Raw genomic sequence first — 27,725 nt, forward strand, 5'->3', positions numbered from 1 at the left:
ATGGTTGTATATTTTTCAAGTCCATCAAAGTACATCCATCCATGATAAAAGTGCTCCACACAGCTCTGGGGGGTTAATAAAGGCCTTCTGAAGTGAAGCGATATGTTCATGTAAGAAAAATATTCTTATTTAAAACTTTATCGACTAAATTAACTAACTTCCGGCCTTTATTAACCCCCCAGAGCTCTTATTCTGATATTTAATGTTAGATCTTTCCTTTTCTTGGAACAAAATGAATGCTTAATGTCACTTCAATATTACTCGATGAAAAAACACAACAACAATAAAATTGCACAATGACAGGATTGATATGGTATACCCACATTGTTACAAATAAATAAAAGATCTTTGAATTTTTCACAAAAGTTGTCTTGTACTTTTGCCTCCGGCATCGTCCTGTCAGTCATCGCACCTCACTCTAGTCATGTGACTCCTGTGGCTCAACTTACCTCAGTATCTCCAATTTACACTTTTTCAGTCCAGTGCAGAGCAGCTTCACTCCTGAATCCTGCAGATTATTATTGTTCATGTTCAGCTCTTTCAGATTGGTATCTGATCCAAGAACTGCAGCCAGAGCTGAACAGCTTTTGTCTGTTAAGTTACAATCATTTAACCTACAATAAGTCACAACACAGAATTAGATGGAACACATACAATACATATTCTATAAACAAATCTTAAATACATTTTTACTTAAATAGTAAATACATTTTTACATAAACAGCATATACAGCAAAGAGGCTGAGTTAAACTAACATTCATCTTCAAAAACTACTATTTCCTGTACATTAGTGTTTTTTATTCAGTGACAAATAACCTAGATAAAATGAAGCATGTTTGAAAAAATATTTGTGTAAAGCTTTTATAGCTATAGGATTTTTTCTCTATTTATGTCACAGAGTTTAGGTTCTTGCAACTGTTGCCTGTGTCTTGCTTAGTTGGGGACACTTAATATTCAACAATATTATTGACTTGACTGCACTGACACCATTATATGAGACAGTTCACACTTTTATGGCAAGTTAAAGGCCTTTCGCTATGTCTTTTTGACCAAAAATCTTTAATGATTTGAGTAAAGCTAAGATTACTTAAACCTAAGAAATGTTATTTGTTTTTACTATTTCAAGATTAAGGTCAACCGATGGCTGATGCCGATATCTTAGAGAGCAGGGTGGCCAACGGGTGATATATCATTAATTTAAAGATAGTAAAAAAAAACATCCATAACAATATCTGAAAATTAAATGTATAGTTATTTTACTTAATTACTAAATTAGAATAATTTTGGAACAACAATTAAAAAAAAAAATTGTAGAAAAACCATCTTAAAATGTGTACAAATACGATACAACAGGCTATGGATAAATGTTTATTTGTAAATATCTCGATCTACATATTGCATTACATTATTATTACATTAAACTACAGAATTACTCATAGAAATAAGCATTTAAAATTAGAGATGCACCGATTGATCGGCTGGTGACCGGAATTGGTCGATTTTCAGGTGATCGGCCATGACCGGCGACCGTCCGGTCAGTCGGACATATGCCGATTTTATGCCGGTCAAATGCACTTGAGCGCCACATGATTAACATTGCGCAACATCAGCATCACACGTGCATACGGAACGCACATGTAGGAAACCTCGTGAATTACGGCCGTTTCACACCGCAAATATGAGCAGCGCGTATTTTTTTTGATGTGCATGTTAATCAATGAGTGCATTCACACCGGGAGCAGGAGCAGTGGTTATGATTATAAAAAATAAATAAAGTAAACTAGCCAGAAATGATAGAAATATAGAAATATCTTTATACTGCAAGGATATATATATATATATATTATATACTATATATATATGTGTGTGTGTATTTCCCACACCAGGAGTAATTTATAGTTCTATTTTATAGCGATTATCTGTTCAAAAAAATGATCTATGTTCTATGCAAAATGTTCTATTAAAGAAAAGATAGAAAATAAATATTTGTGTGTGCTGTAATGTGGTTAGAAAAAATTAAATCGGAATTGGCTAAAATCGGAATCGGCCTAGAAAATTGTAATCGGTGCATCTCTATTTAAAATATCTAATTACTGGGAGAAACAGAGGGACAACTAATATATGATGTGGTAATATGATATGATACAAAACAAACATGCAAACATTTTTACATGTTTTTTATATTTTGTCTCTAGTTTTGATAAACTGTCTCCACACACACACACACACACACACAAAAGCTTTACAGGTATAGGTTCTTGTTTATGATGGGGAATCACTATAGAGTAATGTAGACAAATGCATTTTTCAGATGAGAGCAAAACATGACAAAATATATTAAAAGACTTACAGAGCTCTTCTGGAGGTTTTGATGACTGCCGATAATCTAATGAGACACTCGTCTGATTTCTTGAATTTCTGAAGCTCAAACTCCTCCAGCTCTTCCTCTGATGTCAACAACACAAAGGCTAAAGCAGACCACTGGGCAGGTGAAAGGTCACCAGATGAGAGACTTCCTTTGCTAAGGTGGGTCTGAATCTCTTTCACCAGAGTTTGGTCATTCAGTTCATTCAGACAGTAGAACAGATTGATGGATCTCTCTGCAGGAAGATTATCTTCTAATTTCTGCTTGATGTACTGAACTATTTCCTTGTTGCTCTGGTCATTGCCATCTTGCTGTGTCAACAGACCTCGTAAGAGTCGTCGATTGGACTGGAGTGACAGACCGAGGAGGAAGCGAAGGAAAAGGTCCAGGTGTCCATTGTCACTCTCGAGCACCTTGTCCACTGCAGTCTTGAGAAAATCAATCATGGTTTCATTTCTGTTTTTCTGTTCAGTAGACTCATGATCAAACACACTTGTCTTGTTGATGTCTAGAAACAGGTGTGCATAAAGGGCTGCAATAAACTCTTGAATGCTCAAGTGAACAAAGCAGTACATGGTACCAAGAACGATCCCTGTTTCCTCCTTAAAGATCTGGGTACACATGCCTGAGTACACTGATGCCTTATAGACGTCAATACCACAGGCTTCCAGGTCTGTGTCATAGAAGATCAGGTTGCTTCTTTCCAGCTGATGAAATGCCAGTTTCCCCAGTGAAAGGATGGCGTCTTTATCCCAGTAAACATCTGGTGTGTATTCTCCATCATATTTTCGGCGGCTCTGTTGGATCTGAAAGCGGAGAAAGTGTGTGTACATTTGTGTCAGAGTCTTGGGAGTGTCTTCAGTGTTGGATTCCTGCAGTGTTTTAGAGATCTCATCAGCCTGAGTGTTTTTCACATCATTATTTCTTTTCTCCTCCAGAATGTTCTGGAGAACAGTGGCTGAAATCCAGCAGAAGACTGGGATGTGGCACATGATAAAGAGACTCTTTGATTGTTTAATGTGATCTATGATTGTGTTGGCCTGATTCTGATCAGTGAATCTTTTTTTGAAGTACTCTTTCTTTTGTGTGTCACTGAATCCCCGTATCTCTGTCAGCCGGTCGATACAGTCAGGAGGAATCTTACTGGCAGCTGCTGGTCTGGTGGTGATCCAGATGAGAGCAGAGGGAAGCAGATTTCCCTTCATGAGGTTCGTTAGGAGAACATCCAGAGAGGCTGGTGACGATACATCACGCCACGTCTCATTACAATCAAACTTCAGAGGAAGGCGACATTCGTCCAGTCCATCAAGGATGAACAGCACTTTGAACTGATTCCTTCTTGTAAGGTTCAGTCCTTTTGTCTCTGGGAAAAATTGAGTTATAAGGTCCATCAAACTTAGTTTTTCTTTCTCCTTTAAGTTCATCTCTCTGAATGGAAGAGGAAATATGAAGCTGATATCTTGATTTTCTTTTCCTTCAGCCCAGTCCAGAACAAACTTTTGCACAGAGACTGATTTCCCGATGCCAGCGACTCCTTTTGTCAGTACAGTTCGGATCTCCTCGCCTTGTTCAGGTGCTTCAAACAAATTTGTGTAATCAACCTGTATCTCTTGTGCTTCATGACGCCTGGAAGCAACTTCAATCTGTCTCACCTCATGTTCAGTATTGACCTGTTCACTGCCACCCTGAGTGATATAGAGATCTGTGTAGATGTTATTCAGAAGTGTGGAGTCACCTTGCTTCGCAATTCCTTCAAACACACATTGATACTTCTTCTTTAGGCCACATTTCAGCTGATGAATGAAGAACAGCTCATCTAAACACAGGAACAGACAATAGATAGTTTTAGTCTTCATTTTCTCTCCTACATTTATAAGAGACAATCTGACAGATGATCACGAGTCTCTTACCTTCTAGAGCATCAGCAGCTTCATCTTGCTTCATCTCTCTCAGGTAATGTAGTGTGAGATCAAGAGCTGATTCTTTGATACTGGATCTGTTCTCATTAAAGTCCTTCACAAAGTGTTGTGTGTTCTCATTTTGTAATATTTTCTTTAACTTCTCCAGCTCATTCTTCAGAAATGTGATTATTTTGCTCTCAAGATCCTACAAACAAAAGTAAGAGAAAAAGAATAACACAATTTAAGCCAAATTGTACATCTACATTTGGTCAACACTATTTATTCAGTAATTATAATACATGTACATTAAAAATCCAGTTAAAAGACTAACATGCTAACCAATGCTAACCAAGTTGAGCTAAAATGTCTTTAAAAAGAAAAATAAGTGATCAAGAAAAATTTAATTACATTTTTTTGTTCAATACCATATTTGTTTGTTAGAAATATTAAACATTTATAAAAATGTGTTTTCCTACCTGGAAGATCCCTAGAAGATTGTCTTTGAAATTATCGCGGTTCCTGTGAGTCTGAACGTCTGAGTCTAATGTCTCATATTGAAGCCTGTAATCAAATTAGCAAAATAAAATACTAACTGATATTTTACAGAAAGAGAAATAAGCATTAGCTGTGAATACTCTGACAAATATTTAATCTAAACATGTTTCATGATTGGTATTCACTAATACTACTTTTAAACACAGTCAATGTGTGACAAAAAATTAGTATCACAAAATACCTTTTATTAGATGATGGTGTTTTCCCACTGAAGTTTGGTGGATCACCTTTAGACCGATCACTCTTCAGAGACACAGAGCTGGACACATGTGAGCCTGATCTTACACTGATGACACAAAGAACAGAGAGAGAGAGAAAACACTTTACTTTAAGCATACTTAATTAAATTAAGTGTATAGTTGTTTTCTAATGTCTATCAATAATTTTATGATCTAAAAACTAAAGTCATTTATTTGGATTAATTCAGCGTCTAGAAGGTTATTAAATTATTAACTGTGATATTTTCTATAGAGCAAACAGGGCTTTATAGATAATGTCAGTGTTAATTTAAGAAGCTCAAAATTGAAGTTGTTTAAAGCATTTGCAAATATAGAACAATGCTTAAAGTTTTGTTATTGACAGGGAAACACAAAGTCCAGTCGAGTTTAAACTGATGAAAACAGACGCAGTCTTACCTGTGTTTCTCTGAGAGACTCCTCTGAGAGAGAGAGTCCTTTCCTCTTTCCTCTGACATACTGCAGCTAAACTGACACTGAAAACTGATCAGCACTGCTTTCTGAAAACACTCAATCCTTCAGCATCACCTGGAAATGACACCATTTTACACAGATGAAGAACATCTTATTCAAGACAATAATGAAGAATGCTGAGTTATCATCAACAACAGCAACAGCAAAAACAATGTATAAAATAAAGTGAGTTACAGACAAATATATTGCCATGTAAAATAACCGAATGGTCTTAATAATTTCTGATTGTTTAATGAGTTTAACTGACTCTAAATATTAATTCATTGGGGAACAGAAATGTGCAGTGCTGGGAAAACTGAACCCAATTTGTTGTATTCTCTATTACAGTATAGCCTAATATGATTTTACAATCATATTTACCCAATCTTTATTAATTGTTGAATCGTTTGTCATTTAATCATTACTTCAAGTTCACAATGGTGGTTGATTTCATTACTTTCAAATGATCCCAAAATAACTAATTACGTAAAAGTAACCAGAATTATAATAGACATACTGTTATAACTACTAATCATAATTGCTATATATGAACTGAGATACTCAGTTTAATAATATCAGATTGTTGTTCATTGACGTTAGGCTTCATCTCTGTCTACTGTAAATATAGTTCAAAAATACTTTCGATTTCACATCACAAAAACAACAGCCTAAAACATAAGAGGAAATGGGAGAAAACTTTCAAAAACATATTTGTTTTCAATAATCCTTAATCAATAAAACTTTTTGTGTTTTAACTTCAAAAGATTGTAATTTCTGGCAGATTCTTCGTCTGTTCGGAGTAGCAGAAGAACAGCCTTCTGTAACTTCACATTCAAATCACGCTTAATATACAATATGAAGTTCCTAATAATTGCAATGACTTTAATGGAGAATGTATTAAACTTACTTGCAGTCTTGTCCACTAAGAAGTGAGTTTATCAGTATTTTAAACTCAGTAACGCTTGTTGTCAGTCCGCGCGCGTCGTTCTCAGAATCTCTTGCTGGTCTCGATGGATTGTGGATTAAACACAGAAATGGCCGCGAGTGTTATTAGATTTGGTAATCATTGTGCTATATTGACATCTGTAGAAATGTTTTCTGGATCATAGATCAGATCAAATCCAGTGAGCAACAGGTTTAGGTGTCAACATGTGTTGTTACTTGTTGTTTTCCTCTTCTTCATGTGTTTTACAGGAGGGTTTGGAGCAGCTGAACAGTTGCACACCGACACCCGACACCCACTGCACTGGACCCCCCCCACACCACACCCCACACCCCACACCCCACCCCACACCCCACACCCCACACCCCACACACACACACACAAAAAAGTGTGTTTTTTATTATATTTTTCTGGATTCTGTTTTATGATTTAATACAACCCAGTTAACAATTTTTGGTTCCCAGAACGTTATTTTCAGGTTCCCAGAACGTTCCCTGTTGGTTAGCTAGGAAAGTTTTCTTTACGTTAATAGAACGTTCCCTATAGGGAACTTTAGCCGGGGTTTCACAGGCGGGGTCACATATAAGTATAACATAAATTATAAATCTAAATTAGGTTGTAAAGTGAGTCGAAAATACGTCTTTTTCAGGCCTAATTTCAACCGTGAATTCATGATTATATTTAATATTCATAATAAAACAATTCATAAAAGATTTGCAGACCATTTATTGACACATCAGATACATCTTTCACATAAAAACACTTTCCTGATCACATCTTAAGCCTGCATTTGATCAAGCATACCCTAAAAACAGTTATATTGTGAAATATTACTACAATAAAAATAACTTTTCATAAATATATGTGTAAATATATAGTAATGTGTCATTTATTCATGTGATGCAAAGCTGAATTTTCAGCATCATTACTTCAGTCTTTACTGTCACATGATCCTTCAGAAATCATTATAATATGATTTGATTCTTAGAAAAATTGATTATTATGAGTTTTACGGCTTCATATTTTTGTGGAAACTACGATACAGTTTTCAGTATTCTTTGAATAGAACTTTCAAAAGAGCAGCATTTATTTGAAACATATGTGAATGGTGGGCTCATTCACTGGATTAGAAGTTTCTTAACTGACCGCCCTCAGAGAGTCTTAACGAATGGGGTCTACTCAGATGAGCTTGTTATAAATACTGGAGCACCACAAGGCTGTGTGTTGTCACCTCTGTTGTTTTCAATTTATATAAATGATATGACTGTGCACAGCACCAATGTTAGTTTACTTAAATATGCTGATGACATGGCCTTGGTAGGACTTCTCACAGAAAATAATGCAGCACATGAGGAAGCTTACTTTAGCCAAGTCACTTTACTGCAGGACTGGTGTCAGACTGTTAAATTGCAAATTAACGTGACTAAAACAAAAGAACTTATAATACAAACCAAACCAAGAGGGGCCAGTAACATCAACCCTGTTGTACTTAACAGCCGGCCTGTGGAAGTAATTGAACATTTTAAGTACTTGGGTACAACCATTGATCGCACTTTAAGTTTTAATGTTAATTCACAGAGTATTTTTAAGAGAGCTAACCAGCGATTGTTTTTAATTAGAAAACTGAGGAGTTTCAAGGTCAATCAACATATTCCTGAGATGGCATATAGGGGCCTTGTAGAAAGTATTTTACAGTTTAATATAACAGCTTGGTATGGCAACCTGAATGTGAAAGATAAAAACAAGCTTTCCAAAATTGTTAATACGGCAGGGAAGGTGATTGGCAAGTCACAAAGGCAGCTTGGGGATGTATTTGATAAGGCAGTACTCAGGAAGGCCAGATAGATATCAACAGACACCCTACACCCACTAAACTCAGAGTTTGAGTTGCTTCCATCTGGCCGTAGATTCAGGGTCCCAAGGGCGAGCCGGAACATCTATAAGAGATCTTTTATTCCCCATGCCATACAGGAACTTAATCTAAACTGAAATCGTTTTTAAAAATGTGTTTATTGTAGGTCGAAACCTACCTTTATTTTAATCAGCTGCGCTGCTTTCCATTTTCTGTTGTTGTATGTTGATGGTGGTAGTATCGTACTCTTAACTGTGTGTATTTTAATGTACGTTTAAATGTGGTGTCACTGATGTATTTCTGTTCGGAGAAGTCGAAGACAAATTTCCACTAAGGTGGACAATAAAGTCTAATGAATGAATGAATGAATTTACCCAATCTTTATTAATTGTTGAATCGTTTGTCATTTAATCATTACTTCAAGTTCACAATGGTGGTTGATTTCATTACTTTCAAATGATCCCAAAATAACTAATTACGTAAAAGTAACCAGAATTATAATAGACATACTGTATAACTGCTATTCATAATTGCTATATATGAACCAAAATATTCAGTTTAATAATATCAGATTGTTGTTCATTGACATAGGCTTCATCTGTCTGTCAGAATAGAGAGCAGTTAATACCAATCATCTATTTCACATCACAAAAACAACAGCCTAAAACGGAAGAGAAAATGTAAGAAAACTTTCAAAAACATATTTGTTTTCAATAACCCTTTATCAATAAAACTGTTTGTGTTTTAACTTCAAAAGATTGTAATTTCTGGCAGATTCTTCGTCTGTTCGGAGTAGCAGAAGAACAGCCTTCTGTAACTTCACATTCAAATCACGCTTAATATACAATATGAAGTTCCTAATCATTACAAATGACTTTAATGGAGAATGTATTAAACTTACTTGCAGTCTTGTCCACTAAGAAGATAATTTATCAGTATTTTAAACTCAGTAACGCTTGTTGTCAGTCCGCGCGCGTCGTTCTCAGAATCTCTTGCTGGTCTTGATGGATTGTGGATTAAACACAGAAATGGCCGCAAGTGTTATTAGATTTGGTAATCATTGTGCTATATTGACATCTGTAGAAATGTTTTCTGGATCATAGATCAGATCAAATCCAGTGAGCAACAGGTTTAGGTGTCAACATGTGTTGTTACTTTCGTTTTCCTCTTTAGTCCAGGCGTTTTAGGAAAAAAGGGTGAACAAATTGCAACAGAATCAAACTCAACTGATTTTGTATCCTCCATATGTCCTGAGTAACGAAAAAAAAGCCCCGAAGAATCCCATTAGGGGAAAGTTCAGAAAAAGACCCAAATATATCCTATTCATACGCCTATTCATTATTTTTCTCACATGAATAGGGTAAAAATTTAACCTTTAGATATCACCATGAAAATTACTGAGTTGATTACTTATATCAAGACAAACAAAAAATGTATTACAAGTTTTTTTTAAATTGTTTGGTAACATGGACAAACAGTGCATAATCTAATTACAGATGTGCTAATTTGCATAAATACCACAACAGATCTAAACATTGGGTATAGCCAGCTGAAAATGTCTTGTTGAATCTTGTTGACACATAACAGTAAAATACTTAATGTTAAGGTCTGAATGGAACCCATTTAGGCTACCCATGAGCATTAATACATAGAGGCAGGAAGAAGTACTTTAGAAACCAGCCTTTATTAATTTTTAAGAGATGGGGTTTGGGGCTGGGTCCGTGGGACTGTTTCTGGGGGACGAGTCTGAGGTAAGAACAGGAGACAATGGTAAGGAGAATGCAGAGGACAAAAGGTAAGTAAAATAAAAAGTGAATCCCCAGAAACAGTCCCACGGCCCCAGCCCCAAACCCCATCTCTGCAATAATAATCAATAAAGGCTGGTAAAATAATAATCAATCAGGACAATACTGTAAAGGGGAGAAGACAAACAATATTATTATGTTATAAATAATTTGTTCTGTGTTCATCTGCTTACCTGTACAAAGTATGCATCATGGATAAGCGGTATATATTGGATTTGATCTTTTAATAACACTGTTTTACTACATTAATACTAACTACAAACCTGATAAAAGTGACTGGTGGGCGATGGAGGAAAGCCTTATTTTGCCCTCCAGGTGGGCGTAATGGTGTGACGTCACATGATAACTATGAATTAACCATACAGTGCATACTTTTAGGTTAAATAAATTAGCTTATTTCCATTCATCCATTGACCAATTGTCAGCAAAACCTTTACAAAACTACAAAATCTCTCATCTACACATAAGATGTGATTAAAAGCCCAAAATTACAGCTCAAGTCTATAGTTTACCTAAATTAACGTTACCTTTAGTTAGCCTAACAGTTGAGATGCTAACGGACTTTTGCGAAGACACTAAACCATTTCTATAAAGTAAATATTCAACGGAAGCGAGTCATTTACATGAAAGAGAGTCTCAGAAACATTTGTATGTACTAGTTGTGTAATTTTATGGACTAAACTTAAAGTAGTTAAAACAACAGTGAGAGACGGAGTTTTGCTGATTGTCAGTTGAGCTGCTGCCTCGTTTCCATGGTAACGCCCTCTGCTCCAGTTCAAATCAGTCTATGGTTCAAATACGGCTTGAATGTTCAGCGCGCGCTATATACTGTCTATGTTTAGAATTGATGTAGTGAATTATTTGACAATCAGCTGAAATATCCTGAAACTTGATACATTATTAAGTGGATGTCAGAAATAAAATGTTCCAACACGAAGTGCCTTTTTCTCTCCGTCCTTTATTTAGGTGTAGTGAATGAATAAAACAAAAGAGAGACCAGCTGGAAAGCCAAAGAAAAAGCTTAGCTTCCCAGTATTCTGGATACAGAATATATAATAAGCATATAGAGGGGAGTATCACGTTTTCATCCAATAAGATCATAAATGACATCATATCATATCAGATATACTTATATAACAATCCTATAAATAGTAAATATCCGGTCAGATCTCCTCTAGGTCCTTGAGTTCCGAAAGGCTTCTCAATGGACAGAATAGGAGACTTTCTCCCGTTCGAACACGGGTATCCATTAATATGAAACAGATGTTTGCATTACATGTACATGAAAGAATGTGCAAGCAAGGCCTTTCCTCTGGACAGGCTGTTCTATGGACAAAGCTGAGATAAGAAAAAGAGATAAAGAAAATACATTTCTAACAGTGGATAGGCCTGTGGCCATCGCAAACTGTAAATGGAATGAGAATATGAAAGCATTGAAAATGTAAAACAATGTTTGAAGTCATTTATATGCTACATTATAATATAATATACCTTTAGAAATGGTAAACGTGGTGTAGAAACAAAATAGCAAAAACTGCATGATATAATTCTGAAAATATTTTCTCATATACACAAATTTACAGATGTAACACGAGGAACAATTGATAAGCTTTATGTTCTAGCTAAGTATTGTTTAAATGTATTTCAAATATACAAAATGTATTTCAATATATTTAACAGTGCTTAAACATATACAGTATGTGAATATATTAATATGCAGTTATTAATAGGCTATTTAAGTGATGTTGTTTCAGTGTTTAAACTACTGTGATGTTTAATGTTTTTATGGATGCATTATAGGCATATTTAATGTAGTAATTGTTAACAAAATGTTTAGAAATAGGTGTAATAATATTCAGCACAAGCGTTTTCAACGAGATATAAACCACTAGGGAGCGCTTTTTGCTGGATTTATGCCAAATCATGTAGGTATATGGTTTGCGAACCTATGATATTATAATAATAACCTGCAGGAAACGTTCTGGGAAGGTTCTCTATAGGTTATAAAAAGAAAACCTACAGGGAACGTTCCTAGAACGTTCTTATTTGGTTCCCAAAAAAATAACCAAATGGGAACCATATGGGAACGTTAGGGGAACGTTCTGTGTTTACTGGGAAATGTATCATCAAATATAGTGTCTTTTGAAATAAATTAAAACTTTCTTTTAAAATGTAATTAATCAGTTTCAGTGTGTATTTGACAGTAGTTTTCCTCAGATGAAACGGGGAAAAGCTTGTGAAGTGACTGAAGAGCAGCTCTGGAGATGAAGATCATGTGGATTGTCCTCATACAGTGAGACTGTGTGTGTGTGTGTACTGTACAGCACAAACACAGACGTGCACTAGCTTTTACAGTCAGTTAACTTATGTTGTACATGTTGGTAGAGTTTCTGATTGAGAATTTTTTTTATGGTCTTGGAACGTGATTGGTTTTCTTTATAGAGAGCTTGTTTAAAATCCTTATTTTTATTATAAAAATGTGTCATTAAATGTCTACAAATTTATAAGACTGATCCGAGATCAGGTAAAAATAACATAGCCTATAGACACTGGTTCATGGGTTCATAGAGATGGCGCCTAGCGGCGAATAATTGTATTTATTATTTATTTATTTATTTATTTTGCGAACCATTGAAATTTAGAAACAGTTGTGACGTAGAATCACCGCTTTGAAACAAACTAATGTTTCGAAAGCACCCATTACTACATCTAGGCTATAATTTGCTGGTATATGTCAAAAGACTTCAGATATGTAAATGTGTGCTGTGGTAAAGCCTTAGGGTTAAAGGAGAACTCGGCAACTCTAGCGAACTCTAGTCACTTCTTCGCTGATTTTCCCTTTTGTTGTCGCGTGTTTTCCCCACGAGCTCCCCCTATAGCTGTGGGGGGGGGGGGGGGGGGGGGCGTATATTTCACAACACGGTCGTAAAAAACTCACTTGCGGCGGCCTCCTCCCCCTCTCTACCGCTGCTCATGTGCGTTTGTTATGATCGGAGCAAGCCAACTGTATCGTGTGGAGCTGTGTCTACCGAGGTGGGTAATCTGGTAATAAATCATACATGCGTGTGAGTTTATGTCGAATTGACCCTTCGCTAAGCCCCACCCTCCTTAGTTACTGTTGCTACGCCTGTCAAGCTTTTGCGCCTGGCACGTCTATTACAGTATGTATGCACTGGTTTCAGACATTCCTAAGGAGATAATTAGTCATTTTTGGCAAACAGGTGAAAATATGAGAGTGCAATACTGCAGTATGCATTCGAGGGCTATATCCACAACATAATATGCAAACGATTAGAGAATAATTTCATCAAAATTGAAGTTAAAGCATTATGTTAGGTCCCAGCGCAAGCAGCAACCGCCTCATATGCTGACCATTCAAATGGGAAACACACAAATTTGAGGAACAGCTATGTGCATGCACAGCAGGGTAAGTGAAATTTGAAAATATTCTAATATTTATAAAACAAACAGCTTATCCATATGTATTGTGGAATAAACACAAGACATTAGCCTGACCACTTTGCAATGATACCATTCTCCCGCTTATATTTTTAGCGCGCCAGGCTAACGTTACTGCTCACACGTCGGACTAACTTACTGTTATGAACTGATTAAGTTTGCATACCAACCTTTTCCTTGGAGATCTCCGGCAAGCCCTGTGATGTTCCCTCCTTTTACTAACTACCTTTAACTTTTACTAGAACTAACGGGAGAGTCGCGATTGGATTGGGGTAACGGTTTGGCCGTCGATTAACAAAATGTTGAAATATATTTTTAAGTAACGTTAAGTTATGTCAGTGAGCCTCCGTCTTGCCTTTAATCACACTGCTTGATCCACGAGCTGGACAATAACTTTATTCTAGAGCTGCTATAAAGCCAAAACACTTTACTTTTAATTTCCTATTATCAATGTAAAGCTGCTTTGGAACAATCTACATTGTTAAAAACGCTATAAATGAAGATGACGCCTGGCATTTCTCCCCTTGGGTTTTAGGTTTCGGGAAGGGAACAAAATCCACCACCCCGTCCAAACTTTTAGGATACCGGGTATCAGATTTGCACAATCCATGTTTCCCTCGCTCGAAAGCTTGCCAGACCTCCCGCGCCTAGTTACGGTTGCTAAGCCACGATTGGCCTGTGGCGGTTTTCGGGCGTGGCTTAGCGAAGGGTCAATTGCCGTAAAGCAATTCGTGTTTTGCGCTCGTTCTCGTTCTCGCTTCTCACGAGACTTCCAATTTCTATCTTGCCGGGACGGTAGTCCCCAAGTTGCAAGGTTGGTTTTCCGCCTGGGAACGCTGGGGGGAGCGGGGAAAGTCACCTATATCACCAGAACAGGTTGTTTAACCATCCAAATGATTTCTAGACAGTTTTATTAAGTTAAAAAAGTTACCAAGTTCTCCTTTAAATAAAATGGTAATTTTCTGCCATTATTCGTTTTTCTACAGATTTGTTATTTGTGCAAAGACATATGCATTTTTATAAAACAGTTAGTTCCAATCCTTGATTCTGATTGGTCAATAGCTGTGCTTTATTCACGATAAAACACGGCTATAACCGCTTCACCCAATGGTTCTATGTATCACTACAACACCCCTAGCAACCACTCTTAGCAACTTAAACACATGTGCGATCTCATTGATATAGCGATCTTCGCCCGTGACGTCACGACGCGGTTACGTGCGCTCTGGTTGGCAGAAGAAAAGTAATGGCCGCTTGCTGCGCAGCGCAAACACAGAAGAAAAATGGTTGTATCGTGCTGTGTGATCGGCTGTGTTAACAGGTTCGATAAGAGTAACCCCAAGAGCTTCTACCGCGTACCTGAACAGCCTGAATCAAGAAGAAAGCTTTGGATTTCTGCAATTAGGCGTCTAGAACCCAGCGGAAAACAATGGGAGCCAGCGGACCACGATCGCATCTGCTACCTACATTCTCTGTGATGCTGTCACTTTTGTCTGACGTAGGACGTAGCGTAGGAAGCGTGTACGTAGAACGAACGTGACAGCGCAGCCAGAGAGCAGAGCAAAACAAAACTCTACGTTCGTTCTACGTCATACGCCAGCATCCATCTCCGTGAACGCGCGTCGACCGCTGCCGGAAGCCAGTTATTTTCGTTTATAAAGTTTTAAATATGTATATTTTTACAACAAAACTGCACGGATTACCCTCAGAAGGCCTTCGTTTATCCCCCTGGACCCGGATGGATTACTTTTGTGAAGGATGCATGCACATTTTGGGACTTGAAGGGACTTGAACTTGACATTATAACCACTGAAAGATCTAAGACATTTTCTAAAATAACTGAAAATGTGTTCGTCTGAAAAAAGATTGGCATATGCATCTCGAACGGCTTGAGAGTGAATAAATTATGGGTTTAATATCATTTTTGGCCGAACTATCCCTTTAAACGAGCTGCTGAGACGCTCATCGAAGACCCGTCTACTCCGAGTCACAACACAAAATAATTTAAAATGATCTCATAAGATGTCAGGCCACTTCTTCATTGTGCTCACGTGTGATAAATATTAACCATCCCGGTGTTTAATAGTGTTTTGTGCGTGCTCCCATAACAAGCTTCTTACCTACCGGCTAGCGAAACGGACGTCTAACACATTAGAAGGAAGTTCTTCATCGTATTTACTTCAGCGTTGCAAAATAAGGTAGATAGGATTGCTGAAATCGCACAGACTGTAGCAGGCATTGAACGTTTTTAATCACTACGGTCAAGCATTGGGTTACTGATTATGTACGATTATCAACCCAAATTTTGATTTTAGCGCAGCGCGTCAGTGTTGCACGTCACCACGTAGGCTCACTATTGGCCGACGCTGGTCATGTGTGTGATGCATGTGACGTGCAACACAGACGCGCTGCGCTAAAACACTATGTAAACTAACTCGAGGCCCAGCGAGAAGGAAATGAATAGTGGAATAAAGTCGTTATTTTTGTTTTTTTTGCGCACAAAAAGTATTCTCGTCGCTTGATAAACTTAAGATTGAGCCACTGGAGTCACTTGGACTATATTAACGATGTCTTTAATAACTTTTCTGGGCCAGCAAGTTTTAACGTCTTTAGAAGCCTATGGAGGAGTGATCCAGCTCTCAGATTTAATCAAAAATAACTTAATTTGTGTTCTGAAGATGAACGAAGGTCTTACGGGGTTGGAACAACATGAGGGAGAGTCATTACTGACAGAATTTTCATTTTTGGGTGAACCCTTTAATGACATTTATTAGGCAGCGTTTACAAGGCGGAGATCTGAAACTATTCAACATTTGCGATTTATAACCTCACATCTGAAAGAGAGGCATACTTTTTTGCGTACGTTCGTCCTCCGAATCATACGTTCACATTTAAGAAATTATGTTAATATTAATGTAGGAAAGTTTCTTTGCCACATTTTATAAATGAGGCCTGTCCCAATAGCCACGCTTGTGGTCTTTGCACTTGACTACTTGTCTACTTACATGTCTACTAGCTTGACATTCATGACTTTGCACTTAAAAAAAAATCTGAATGTGTGTTCAGTAGTTCCTTTGCAACACAACACAATTTAATTGTGGTGCGTCAAATTAAGTGGTAAAAAGCAGTTGAAAACGTTTTAGAAAATACACATACTCATCTCTGCACCAATAAAATCTGTAACACTTTATGTTTTACAAACCAATTATATGTAATCTAATTAATTTGACTTGCACTGTAAGGTTTTCCTCAACATAATGGGATTTCTGGGAATTTATCCGACCTGGGAAAGTCTTGTGCACTTTCTGTCATTTGCACACACTCTCGAGTGGCCAAGAACACAAGTGTTGGTATTGGGACAGGCCCACTGCACTACACACTTCAAATGTCTATATGCTTTTCACATTTTACTATCAAGTGTTTTATTGGTGTATATGCTCTGTCCCGCCTGATCAGACGAGGTGATGAATGTTAAGCGAGGCGTTCACAGAGCTCATATTCCCTCTGACAGGTCCTACACACGGAGTCTGGAGCTGCTGGTCCCCATGTGTGTCTGGAGCAAAGACACGAACACGCCAAAAGACGGAGGTCTGCCTTGTCAAGGAAGCAGTAATCAGAAGAGAAGTTGTTAAAAATCTCATATTCTCATGTTGACAGTTTTACAAACAACACCACTTCTGTCTGCATACAATATTGAGTCTGCCATTGATGCTCATGTTGGTTGCAAGACAAGCACCAATTTAAATGACTATTGACTAGCTAATGTTGTAATTTAGTTCAAATGTTACTTTTTTTTTTTGTCAGATGAATGATTTTGAGTGCCGGCTTGTGGCTCATCATGTTCTCCTTACTCCTCTTCTATTGTTTATCACTATCTGTAGTGTCCTATCAACATAAGGCAGAACACATTTTTTTTTTAATTGTTTAATTTGTTGGTGAAACAAATTACCAATGAAATAAATGTTATGTGATCAATTGTAATAAGGTTAGTGAGAAGTGTTTATGAGATTTGAAATCAAGATATATTATGTTTTCTCCAAAAATATCAGCTGAACTTCCTGAAGCTATACTGCATGTTACTCTAAGCTAGGAGAAGAGCACAGACATTATACGGACTACTTGGCATACATTTACTGTGTTTTTTATGTCCTTTTTGGGACTTAACAGCCCCAGTTCTCATTAAAAGGCACTAAAATTGACTTTTTTTTTGCATCTTGCATTTCAGAGTTTCGATAATGATCAAATTCAAACATACAAAGAACACAAATGACATCAGTTAAATTTTACTAAAACATGTCTGTGTTTAATGCTTCATGAATGTAGGAAAGATAATAAAGTGTGTCCAAACCTCTGACTCGTAGTATTGGTTATATATCATTCAGTTATTATATATTTTTCATATTATTATCTTAAAATAACAATCAACAGACCAGAATATTAGCTAATTGCAACCACAGTAAGTCGTCATTCTGATGGCATGTACACTTGGCTGTGCTGTGCACACTGTATATGCAGAGAAAGCCACAATTCATATTTCATTTATGCAGATGTTGTCATTTTGTGTACAGTCCTTCATGTTATGTTTGTTCCATTCTGTGTTATGTTAGATTTATAGAGAGCAGGGGCCCGTTCTTCGTACGTCGCTAACTCAGTTAGCTGGATTTGATTGTTGGCGATTTGGCATGATCTTGGATTGTTTGGTTCTTCGAAGCTCATCCTAGACTTGCTGTCATAGCAACAGGTGCGCAAGCTTAAACCTGCTCGTGAGCAGCTTATTTCATGTTAACAGGATTAGATCCCGGCTTTATAAGCGGAGGTGATACAGGAAAAAAATATACTATGGAAGTCAATGGGACCCAAAAACTGCCTGGTTACTGACATTCTTCTAAATATCTTCCTTTGTGTTCAGCAGAAGAAAGAAATTCATACAGGTTTGAAACAACATGAGGGTGAGTATATGATGACAGAATTTTCATTTTAAAGTAAACTAATCCTTTAAGACCCAATGTTGTAAAGCAGTTTTTTTTTAGGCTATCATAATTTTTTATGAAGATCATGCAATCATGACCATGCTGATTACAGTATATGTCACTCAGGCTTCACTAACGTGATTGGTACCATAGACTATAGGCTAGACCATAGACTGCCATCAAGGCCTCAATGAAGGGGATTATGTGAACAGAAAGGGGGTTCACAATGTAAATGTGCAGCCCAGTTACTATTGTGATTCTTAATATTCCAGATTAGTAATATTATATCAAATAAAAAAAAAGGCAGTTGACAAATCTTCCATATCACAAATGTGAAAGCAAAATGTCCAGGATCTGTGCATGACTTAAGCACTTTCAGAGATTCACATTTATGCACATTATTTGAAAGTGGTAAGGAAAGTTCCACAATTAAATATCAAGCTCACTGTATTACATACACTTATGCTGATCCTAACAGAACTGCATTTTTCATAGGTGATTATGACATGTTCCTGCAGACAGGTGTTTTATGACCCATTCCCAGACCCAAACCAGTTACAATGCAGCTCTAGCCAGGACAAGGGCACACAATGAAATGAACTTTGGCTAAAGGGAAGATTTCAGTGTCTGAAAAGTCTGAGGGTTGCACACCTGACAGAGCCTGTGACATTGTTGCATGTGCCATATTACACAACATTGGCAAAAAAAACCCCACTTTTCATTAAATGTTTAATAAAAGACAAATATGCTTAGTTCCTTGAGTTTTATTTCAATTGTTCTTTGTAAAGAAAAGCCAGTGGTCAAGTGCCTGCAACAAGAGATATTAGACACATGCCTCATGCAACAAATAAAAAGGAAAAGTTGGCTATACACTGCCCACCTGTAGGCCTGTGTCTCCTCTGTGTGTGCAGACTCTTCTGTAGGCCTTTCTGTAGATGTGGAATCCTGCAACTTATATTGCAGCCATAAAGCATACAAGTATAAATTAAGTAAAGTTATTTATGCACTTGCAGGTAGGCTAGTTCCTCCATATGACAGTTATCTGAGAGGGTTTATTCACTGTCCAGTGCAATGGAAACAAATGGACATTACAAAGTCTTATACTTTCTTTCCTTTGGAAAGTTAGAAAATGTCCACTTACTGCACATATTTCAGCTCCACTTTCTTGGGAACAGACACAAGTGTTGGTGTATTATGTAAAAGTGCACAAAAGAGGAAAACACAATGTCATTACAATGAACTGCACTCGGGAAACATGTGATCAATAACTCATGGCAAAATATTTTTACATTAACATAAGTTTATCAGTTTTCACTTTCACAAGTCAAAGCAATTCATCATTACTCAAGATTTAACAGTTGAAATGACTATACGGCCTTAATTTAATGCAGCAAAAATGATTTTACAGTGTAGGCTACTAAGATCTTTTCTTTTTTCTTGGTTGCTTTTATAAACAGACAATAACCATTTATTTAACAGTGCCTTTTATAAACAAGACTATAATATAACAAAAAATTACCATTATGTAGAATATTTTTGTACTTCACTTTTATTTGTTCCCATGGTCTAGTGTGGTGACTCTGACATTACAATGAACAAAGTAATTATGCAATTACTAAAATACAAAAATATAGACTAATAAGTGATAAAAACATCTAACATGGCCACTTCTAATGGATTTAAATTGTCTGCTACTTTTTGCCAGCCCTCTCTCCTGGCTTTTGCAGACTTTGAGGTGTTCCCTGGCGTTTTGATTAAACATTAAAATCCCGAATAAACTTCGACTATTAGTTCTTGCTCTGCTGAGGAGAAAAACTGAGCGCGCTCTTTGGCCACGCTGAGCAGCCAATAGCAGCGTTGCTGATCAATGTTTCTACTATTGATACATATCCCCTTTTAAACCAGCGCATGAACGCAATTATCTCAGATAACTCAATCCAGCGATACTAATCATATCCGGCAGGTGTGTTCGAAGAACCGAGTTAGCCAGATCATGATTAGCACGATGATATCATCTTGGATGTGTCATTTGATCTCAGATGTAATAAGCAACGTACGAAGAACGAGCCCCGGGTTACCTCAATGTGCGTTCATATATAAAATAGCTCGCTCATATGGCGGCAAATCAATGCCAATAATCACCGAGCACACAACTGATGCTAGCGCGCGCGGTGAATGACTTCCGCGAGAGGATAACAGATCTACACGCGAAGAAACGGGAACTCGCGAGCTCATTCAAACCGTGCGCGCGCGCATGACATCATCTCAGCACGCAATACAAGCCCTCGCGCGCGCGCATGATAATTCCCCACGCGCTAGCCTGCTGCTTTTGCTCGCTCGAACACTTTTATTTTTGGCAGTCGAGGGGCGGGACTTACTGTTTTAATAACCTCAAATGTCATTGGTTACTTTTCCCCTTTTCCAGAAGTCAGTTGCGATTGGATGCCTGTCCAATGACTCGTAGCCTAATTTACTTGACTTGAGACATGGGACATCACTTCATTTGTTTTATTTATTGTGGTTTATTAATGTGTAATGTGATTGAATGCATTGTTAATATAGAATAGATTCTTACCAGATACTTTATTAACAGAAAGTCTTATTGCATTGTGTTGTTAAGAGATATTTAGGCTACAGATTAATGACGCATTTTTAATCTAAAGGCGATATTTGATTACAGTGGATTATGAACATGTTTTAGAAGGATCTAGGTATTACAGTGGAATAGAAATACAACACTTCCCAAAAGACCATAAAACAGTTGCAGCTCACACAGAACGCTGCTGCCAGATCGAGGAACCAGAAAACATTAACACATCAGAGTCCTCAGATCTTTACATCCGCTGCTGACGGGACGCTTTCTGTGCGATCCGAGGAAAACATCGACAAGCACAGTAGCCTTAGTCTTCGGCTGTGCTAAACGGTCAAACACACACAGAAGTGTGTCATGTGAGTATTCAGCAAAGCACAGATGAGCACACACTGTCTTCACTCACTCGAGGACTAATGCTCCTCTGATGGGGACTCACTCACATACAGTACATACTGTAACCTGTTATTCACTGTTTGTTGCATATTTGCATATTTGTTGCATATTCGTTTGTTTTTTGTCATCTATGGACCTAATAAAATTAACTTATTGAAATGTTGTTTTAAAAAGTTTTAATCCGCCCCTAGAAAGCAGCGGCTGTTAAAGGGACAATGTGTAGTTTAAGTATTTTATTATCTAAAATCAATATTTTTATTCATAAATATGTCCTCCATGGTGTACAAATACCTCTGCCAATGATCTGACTTATCCTCGTAAACAAAGAATTTATTATCTTTATTTATTACATGGCTTGGCTGAATTCCAATGTAGAAAGCGGTGTGTTATTTCTTGATAATATAATATTCGCTGCTAAGGATAACACACCGTTGTCATGAAAAACAAAGCGTTGCTATGGACGTGGAACGGACTATTTTCTTTAGGGGAAGCAATACAATCGTTTTTAAATCAATAAATTCCTTTTTAAAATCAATATTTTGTGTCAAATTATTGATTTATTTGGTAGGTAGCCAAGCAATAAGCGGGATAATGTAGACCTATTCCAGCAGAATGTTTTCCCCGGTCTCCCTGGGATTCATGGGCTGGATGCTCGGCGCACACGGCGTTGACAAGGGGTTCCCGATGCGTAAGCAACTTACGCAATACGAGAGAACCTCTCGTAAGAGAACGTACTCGGTTACCTAATGTAACCTCGGTTCTCTCTAGAAGAGGGAACGAGTATTGCGTAACCTGCCGTGTCGCGCCACAAGCTTTTGCGTTTCTGACTGCGAAAATCAGATTTTTAGCCTGTGAGCACTGGTTATATACACGCTGGCCACACCCATTCTGACGGTTAGAAGGGTGTGGAGGGCGCGAAGCGCCCTCATTGGTGGCCACGTTTCAGAGTGCTCACTGATAGGCTTAAGCAGTTGCCGCCGAGCAGCCAATGAGCATGCTTATACAGCCTGCCTAGGTCTGCCGGCTGCCGCACTGCGTTGACAATGAATACAAAATTAAGGATAATTTTTGGCTTCAGATCTCGAAGAAAGAAGACTTTCCCGATGCGTAAGCAACTTACGCAATACGAGAGAACCTCTCGTAAGAGAACGTACTCGGTTACCTAATGTAACCTCGGTTCTCTCTAGAAGAGGGAACGAGTATTGCGTAACCTGCCGTGTCGCGCCACAAGCTTTTGCGTTTCTGACTGCGAAAATCAGATTTTTAGCCTGTGAGCACTGGTTATATACACGCTGGCCACACCCATTCTGACGGTTAGAAGGGTGTGGAGGGCGCGAAGCGCCCTCATTGGTGGCCACGTTTCAGAGTGCTCACTGATAGGCTTAAGCAGTTGCCGCCGAGCAGCCAATGAGCACGCTTATACAGCCTGCCTAGGTCTGCCGGCTGCCGCACTGCGTTGACAATGAATACAAAATTAAGGATAATTTGTGGCTTCAGATCTCGAAGAAAGAAGACTTTCCCGATGCGTAAGCAACTTACGCAATACGAGAGAACCTCTCGTAAGAGAACTGAGCGCGCTCTTTGGCCACGCTGAGCAGCCAATAGCAGCGTTGCTGATCAATGTTTCTACTATCGATACATATCCCCTTTTAAACCAGCGCATGAACGCGCAATTATCTCAGATAACTCAATCCAGCGATACTAATCATATCCGGCAGGTGTGTTCGAAGAACCTAATTAGCCAGATCATGATTAGCACGATGATATCATCTTGGATGTGTCATTTGATCTCAGATGTAATAAGCAACGTACGAAGAACGAGCCCCAGGTTAACTCAATGTGCGTTCATATATAAAATAGCTCGCTCAGTTCACCTCATATCGAGCAAAGAGGAGGTCGTCTCGTGGCTCAACAAGCCTTTGAATGGTGCTTTATGCAGAGAGTCACAAAATACATGTTTACAACTTATATTTCATATTTATGCAGAAAATAAAAACAGCTGAACAGCAAGAGGGTTGAAGTTTCTTTATTCAGTCCATCAAACACAACGCAGAGTGGATTCCCATCAACCTGGGACACGTTACACTTGCTAATTTCAATGTGCTGAAGTTCCCTATAGTTCCCTAAACAGCGCTTAAACGAGTGTCCGCAAGAAGAGCCAGTCCAAGCCGATCTGAGAACGCAGGGGCAGGGCAGCCCGTTTTAGCGGAAGCAATACAATCGTTTATAAATCAATAAACTCCTTTTTAAAACAATAATTTGTGTCAAATATTCGAATGTCAAATTTTCACATCGAATACCAATATACCGAATGAATATTCGGATATTCGGGTCCAGCCCTAACTGTACACACCAATGACACATTGTGCTGAAGTGACCAGACGTCAGGAGACTGAGGACATCCAAATGTCTCCCTTCTTGAGCCTCCCAATGGACATGGTAGAGCAGTTTCCAGACCAAGCCTGCCTGTGTGTAATGAAAAAACCCAATTTAGCATATATGATATGTATTTTTCAGACCATTCATTAAAATTTAACAATTCATTCTTAGAATTAAACAGTATAGGGCCTCAAAATGATGATACCAAAATAACATTTAGTTAAAGAGCCAGAATTTAAAATGGATATTAAGATGTCTTTAATATTTCTTGGAATACAATGCAACAAAAATGGCTAAAGTCAAAAGAATTTACTAATAGATCTACAAATTGCTCTTCACCCCTGATCTCTGCCCTGGCGCTGCCACTGTCCAAGGTTTACTGTGTGTGTTCACTACTCCTAATGTGTAAACTAACTTATGGGTTAAGTGCAGAGGCCAAATTCTGAGTTCTTGGCCTTCACTTTCACTAAAGTCATTTTCACCCCTGTAATTTTGGCTTCATCTCAGATGAAAATAGTACAAGAAATTACTTGTCACAGACAAAGTTGATATTGTTATGGACGATCTTATAGTTGAACACTTCCAGAGGGACAAAAAGAGCCGCAATTCAGATAAAGACTTTTACGTGTTTGTTATTTTTGCCTTTGGAAATTTTTGTCTTTGTATTTTTCTAAATATTTTTAAAGAAAACAAAATCATGTTGTGATGATTCATAAACCTTTTTAAACAAGACTATGAGTAATTTTTCCCTATTAATACTAAATGAATTTTATTAATAAAATAGTAATATTAGCAAACGCCCCTAGCAACCGAACCTAGAACTGAAGTGGTTAGATGCTCCGCTGACGACCCTGGATTGACGTCTTGCATCTTTAATCTAAAGGTAAGGGCGATATTTGATTACAGTGGATTATGAACATGTTTTATAAGGATCTAGGTATTACAGTGGAATAGAAATACAACACTTCCCAAAAGACCATAAAACAGTTGCATATAAAGAATAAAGAAAAGAAAAGCAGAACACTTACAGCTACTGGTGAACACAGGATTCTGATGAGAGGACCTGCAAACATCAAACAGTTTCAGATGAGGCGCACTCGTGGCACTGTGGCGGTTAACAGTCTGACTATGATATGCTGTAGATATAGTGTTTATAATGTGTAATGGACTGCAGAGTCTGATGGGAGTGAACAGCAGATGAAGAGGACAGCACTGGATCTTTATACTTCTATCATGAGATGTAGAATAGTCCTTCAGTTCAGTGATGAACGTGAAGCTGAACGCTCAGACCGCAACATCTATGGACACACAATCACTTTTGAATGTTGACTTTTTTAGTTGCATAATGATTATACATTATTGCCAAGAATTAAAACCTATATATATATATGATGTGCATATCTTAGAGAGCAGGTCGACGGCTGATGTGTGTGATATCAAACAATTTAACGATGGGAATTAATACATGCACACCCGTTACTGCAATAAAATAAATATGCTGTTTACTGAAATTATTTGAAAATGAATCAATGTTGATAAAATAATGAAACCATTTGATTATAATTTGTATACTAGTGAATATGAGATTAACATGACACAGCAGAAACTAGAAGGGTTTGAAACATATCAATTCAGTGAGAGCAGAAATAAATAAAATGGCTCATAACTAAAAAAGGATATTCATCTTGCAGTAATTCTTCTATTCCTCAAGTGTCTATTAGTACAGTTTTACAACACAAGGTTGCCAACAGGGGTGCAAATCGGACGTTTTGTCGCGATACGATACAAAATAGATTCTCTCATCCAGATATTCGATATTTGCCAACAGCTTAAACGTGCCGCGATACAGTTACGATTCGATTTAACGGTAGATCGATTGATTTAGTAATATTATGTGCCTATTTTACACAACCAGTAACTGGGACATCCACAACAAATACACACTTTTAGGTTTAAAAATAAATAAAATTTCCAACACTGCGTTTCTGCAGTAAAAATATGCTCCGATTACATTATGATGTCCAGTTTACAAGAGAAAGTGTCAGAACGGTCGACACAGGCTGTGTTTACACTGCAAGTCTGTGTTTACATTCATTTCTGACAAAGAAGACTGAGTTAATCCGGACAGATTTGAAAAAGGAGTTTGTTTCAAAACGCTCTCCGTCCACTAGCGTTTTCCAAAAGTTTCTCATCCACACTGAACTGTCGGGAAACGCTAACTTCTCCTTAAAACCTCATAAACCCTCACTGAGATGATGCAGACAGAACAGACATAATCAAGTTATCACGCAACTATTCTGGCAGGATCATTTTATTTAGCAAAATATCAAGGGCTGGACCCGAATATTCGAATATTCGTTCGGTGGATTGGTATTCGATTTGAAAATTTGACATTCGAATATTTTTTTTTTATACATTTTTTTTTTTTTTTTTGCACACCTGGGATCCCCCGCGAAACGGTTCTCATTCGCGCTTGAATAAGGCCGGCGACACACTGGCTGCGTGGCGTGAGCGTCTTTATTTCGGCTCCCATGTTAACAGGTTGGAGTGTGCACACTGCCTGCGAGAGATACCGACGTTCCTGCAATGGGAGTGTTCTCTGGCTAGAGCGCAGAACAGCGGAGTGTGTGTGGACCAAAGTGCATGAGAACAGCGGAGTGTATGTGGACAGGAGTGCATGAGAACAGCGGAGTGTGTGGGGACAGAAGTGCATGAGAACAGCGGAGTGTGTGGGGACAGGAGTGCATGAGAACAGCGGAGTGTGTGGGGACAGGAGTGCATGAGAACAGCGGAGTGTGTGTGGACAGAAGTGCATGAGAACAGCGGAGTGTGTGTGGACAGGAGTGCATGCCTGAGTTTGTGTTTTGGGTTAAGCTGCTTTGCTTTGACATTGTGGGAAATAGAATAATAGAAACAAAATGTATTAGCCTTTTTACCCGTTTTTATCAATCTAAATTAATCTCGCTTTTAATTTAACTTAATTTAGTTTTTCTTTATTTAAATTTCATTTTTCTTTTTTTAAATTTCGTTTTTCTTTATTTAAATCTACCCTTTACTGTGTCAGTAATTTGTTAGTCAGAAAAATATTAGACTACCTTAAAAGTATTGCTTAATTTAACAGACCTGTGTGTGTGCGTTTTATATCACTAGTGCAGTGTCCGTTCTCGGAGCATATAAGCCCTGCCCGCGTGAGGTGCGTGCACCGCTGTTCTATAGTTTACTAAAAGTTTATTAATTCTGAATGTGTTGCGTCTCGCGTGTCCATCTATATTGCACCAAATGCGACACTGCACTCCCTTGTGAAGTCGACTGGATGAACGGTTCTCGAAATAATCAAAATGCAAACGGACAGACACGAGACTCCTGCCTTTATTAGAGAGAAGAATGTTAAGCCCCCTCTTTCCGAAGCTTCGAATATTCGATGTTCATTACTACCGAAGCTTCAAAGCTCAAAAAATGGTATTCGGATCAGCCCTAAAAATATCTCCACATTCACTGAATGGTCCAGGTCGCTCTCACTCATCATTATATGTTTGGTCTAAAACACAAATCCTCTCATGTTTTACCGCAGGACAGCAAATGAGTAACTTTTCTGTCATGTTTGCAGGACTGTGATATGAAGAGTGTGTGAAGGAACATATCTAGCAACTGTGTGGAAGTGAACAACACATAACAGGCACAATACCAGTATAAACATGAATATCTGTGGGTTCAATATGCGTCACATGACTAAACTTAGTCTTCGTTCTTAAATGCAACCGTTTTCTCAGTCCACACTACAAAACAAAAACTGCGTTTTCAAAAGCATCCTGAAGGGTTG

General features: G+C 37.9%; 2 protein-coding genes across 2 annotated transcripts in view; both read right to left on the reverse strand.

The window, feature by feature from the left end:
• The window catches only part of LOC311087282 (NACHT, LRR and PYD domains-containing protein 12-like), a gene marked incomplete at its 3' end in the record, with an annotated part of 349,673 nt that overhangs the window by 232,910 nt on the left and 89,038 nt on the right, over positions 1–27,725 (reverse strand). Inside the window, exons 4-8 of the mRNA XM_084120582.1 lie at positions 5,004–5,108; positions 4,744–4,828; positions 4,277–4,472; positions 2,352–4,182; positions 450–614 (exon numbers count right to left, since the gene is read on the reverse strand). Of these exons, the coding sequence (XP_083976708.1) occupies positions 450–614; positions 2,352–4,182; positions 4,277–4,472; positions 4,744–4,828; positions 5,004–5,108 (2,382 nt within the window). The remainder of the gene's footprint in view (positions 1–449; positions 615–2,351; positions 4,183–4,276; positions 4,473–4,743; positions 4,829–5,003; positions 5,109–27,725) is intronic.
• LOC311087027 (uncharacterized protein) overlaps positions 23,553–27,725 on the reverse strand; it is a 37,399-nt gene continuing 33,226 nt past the window's right edge. Inside the window, exons 11-12 of the mRNA XM_084120281.1 lie at positions 24,934–24,968; positions 23,553–23,992 (exon numbers count right to left, since the gene is read on the reverse strand). Coding sequence (XP_083976407.1) covers positions 23,729–23,992; positions 24,934–24,968 — 299 coding nt within the window. The 3' untranslated portion in view covers positions 23,553–23,728. The remainder of the gene's footprint in view (positions 23,993–24,933; positions 24,969–27,725) is intronic.

Source organism: Abramis brama, assembly GCF_963993115.1.
Source record: "Abramis brama genome assembly, chromosome: 7".
NCBI classification, from domain to species: Eukaryota; Metazoa; Chordata; class Actinopteri; order Cypriniformes; family Leuciscidae; genus Abramis; species Abramis brama.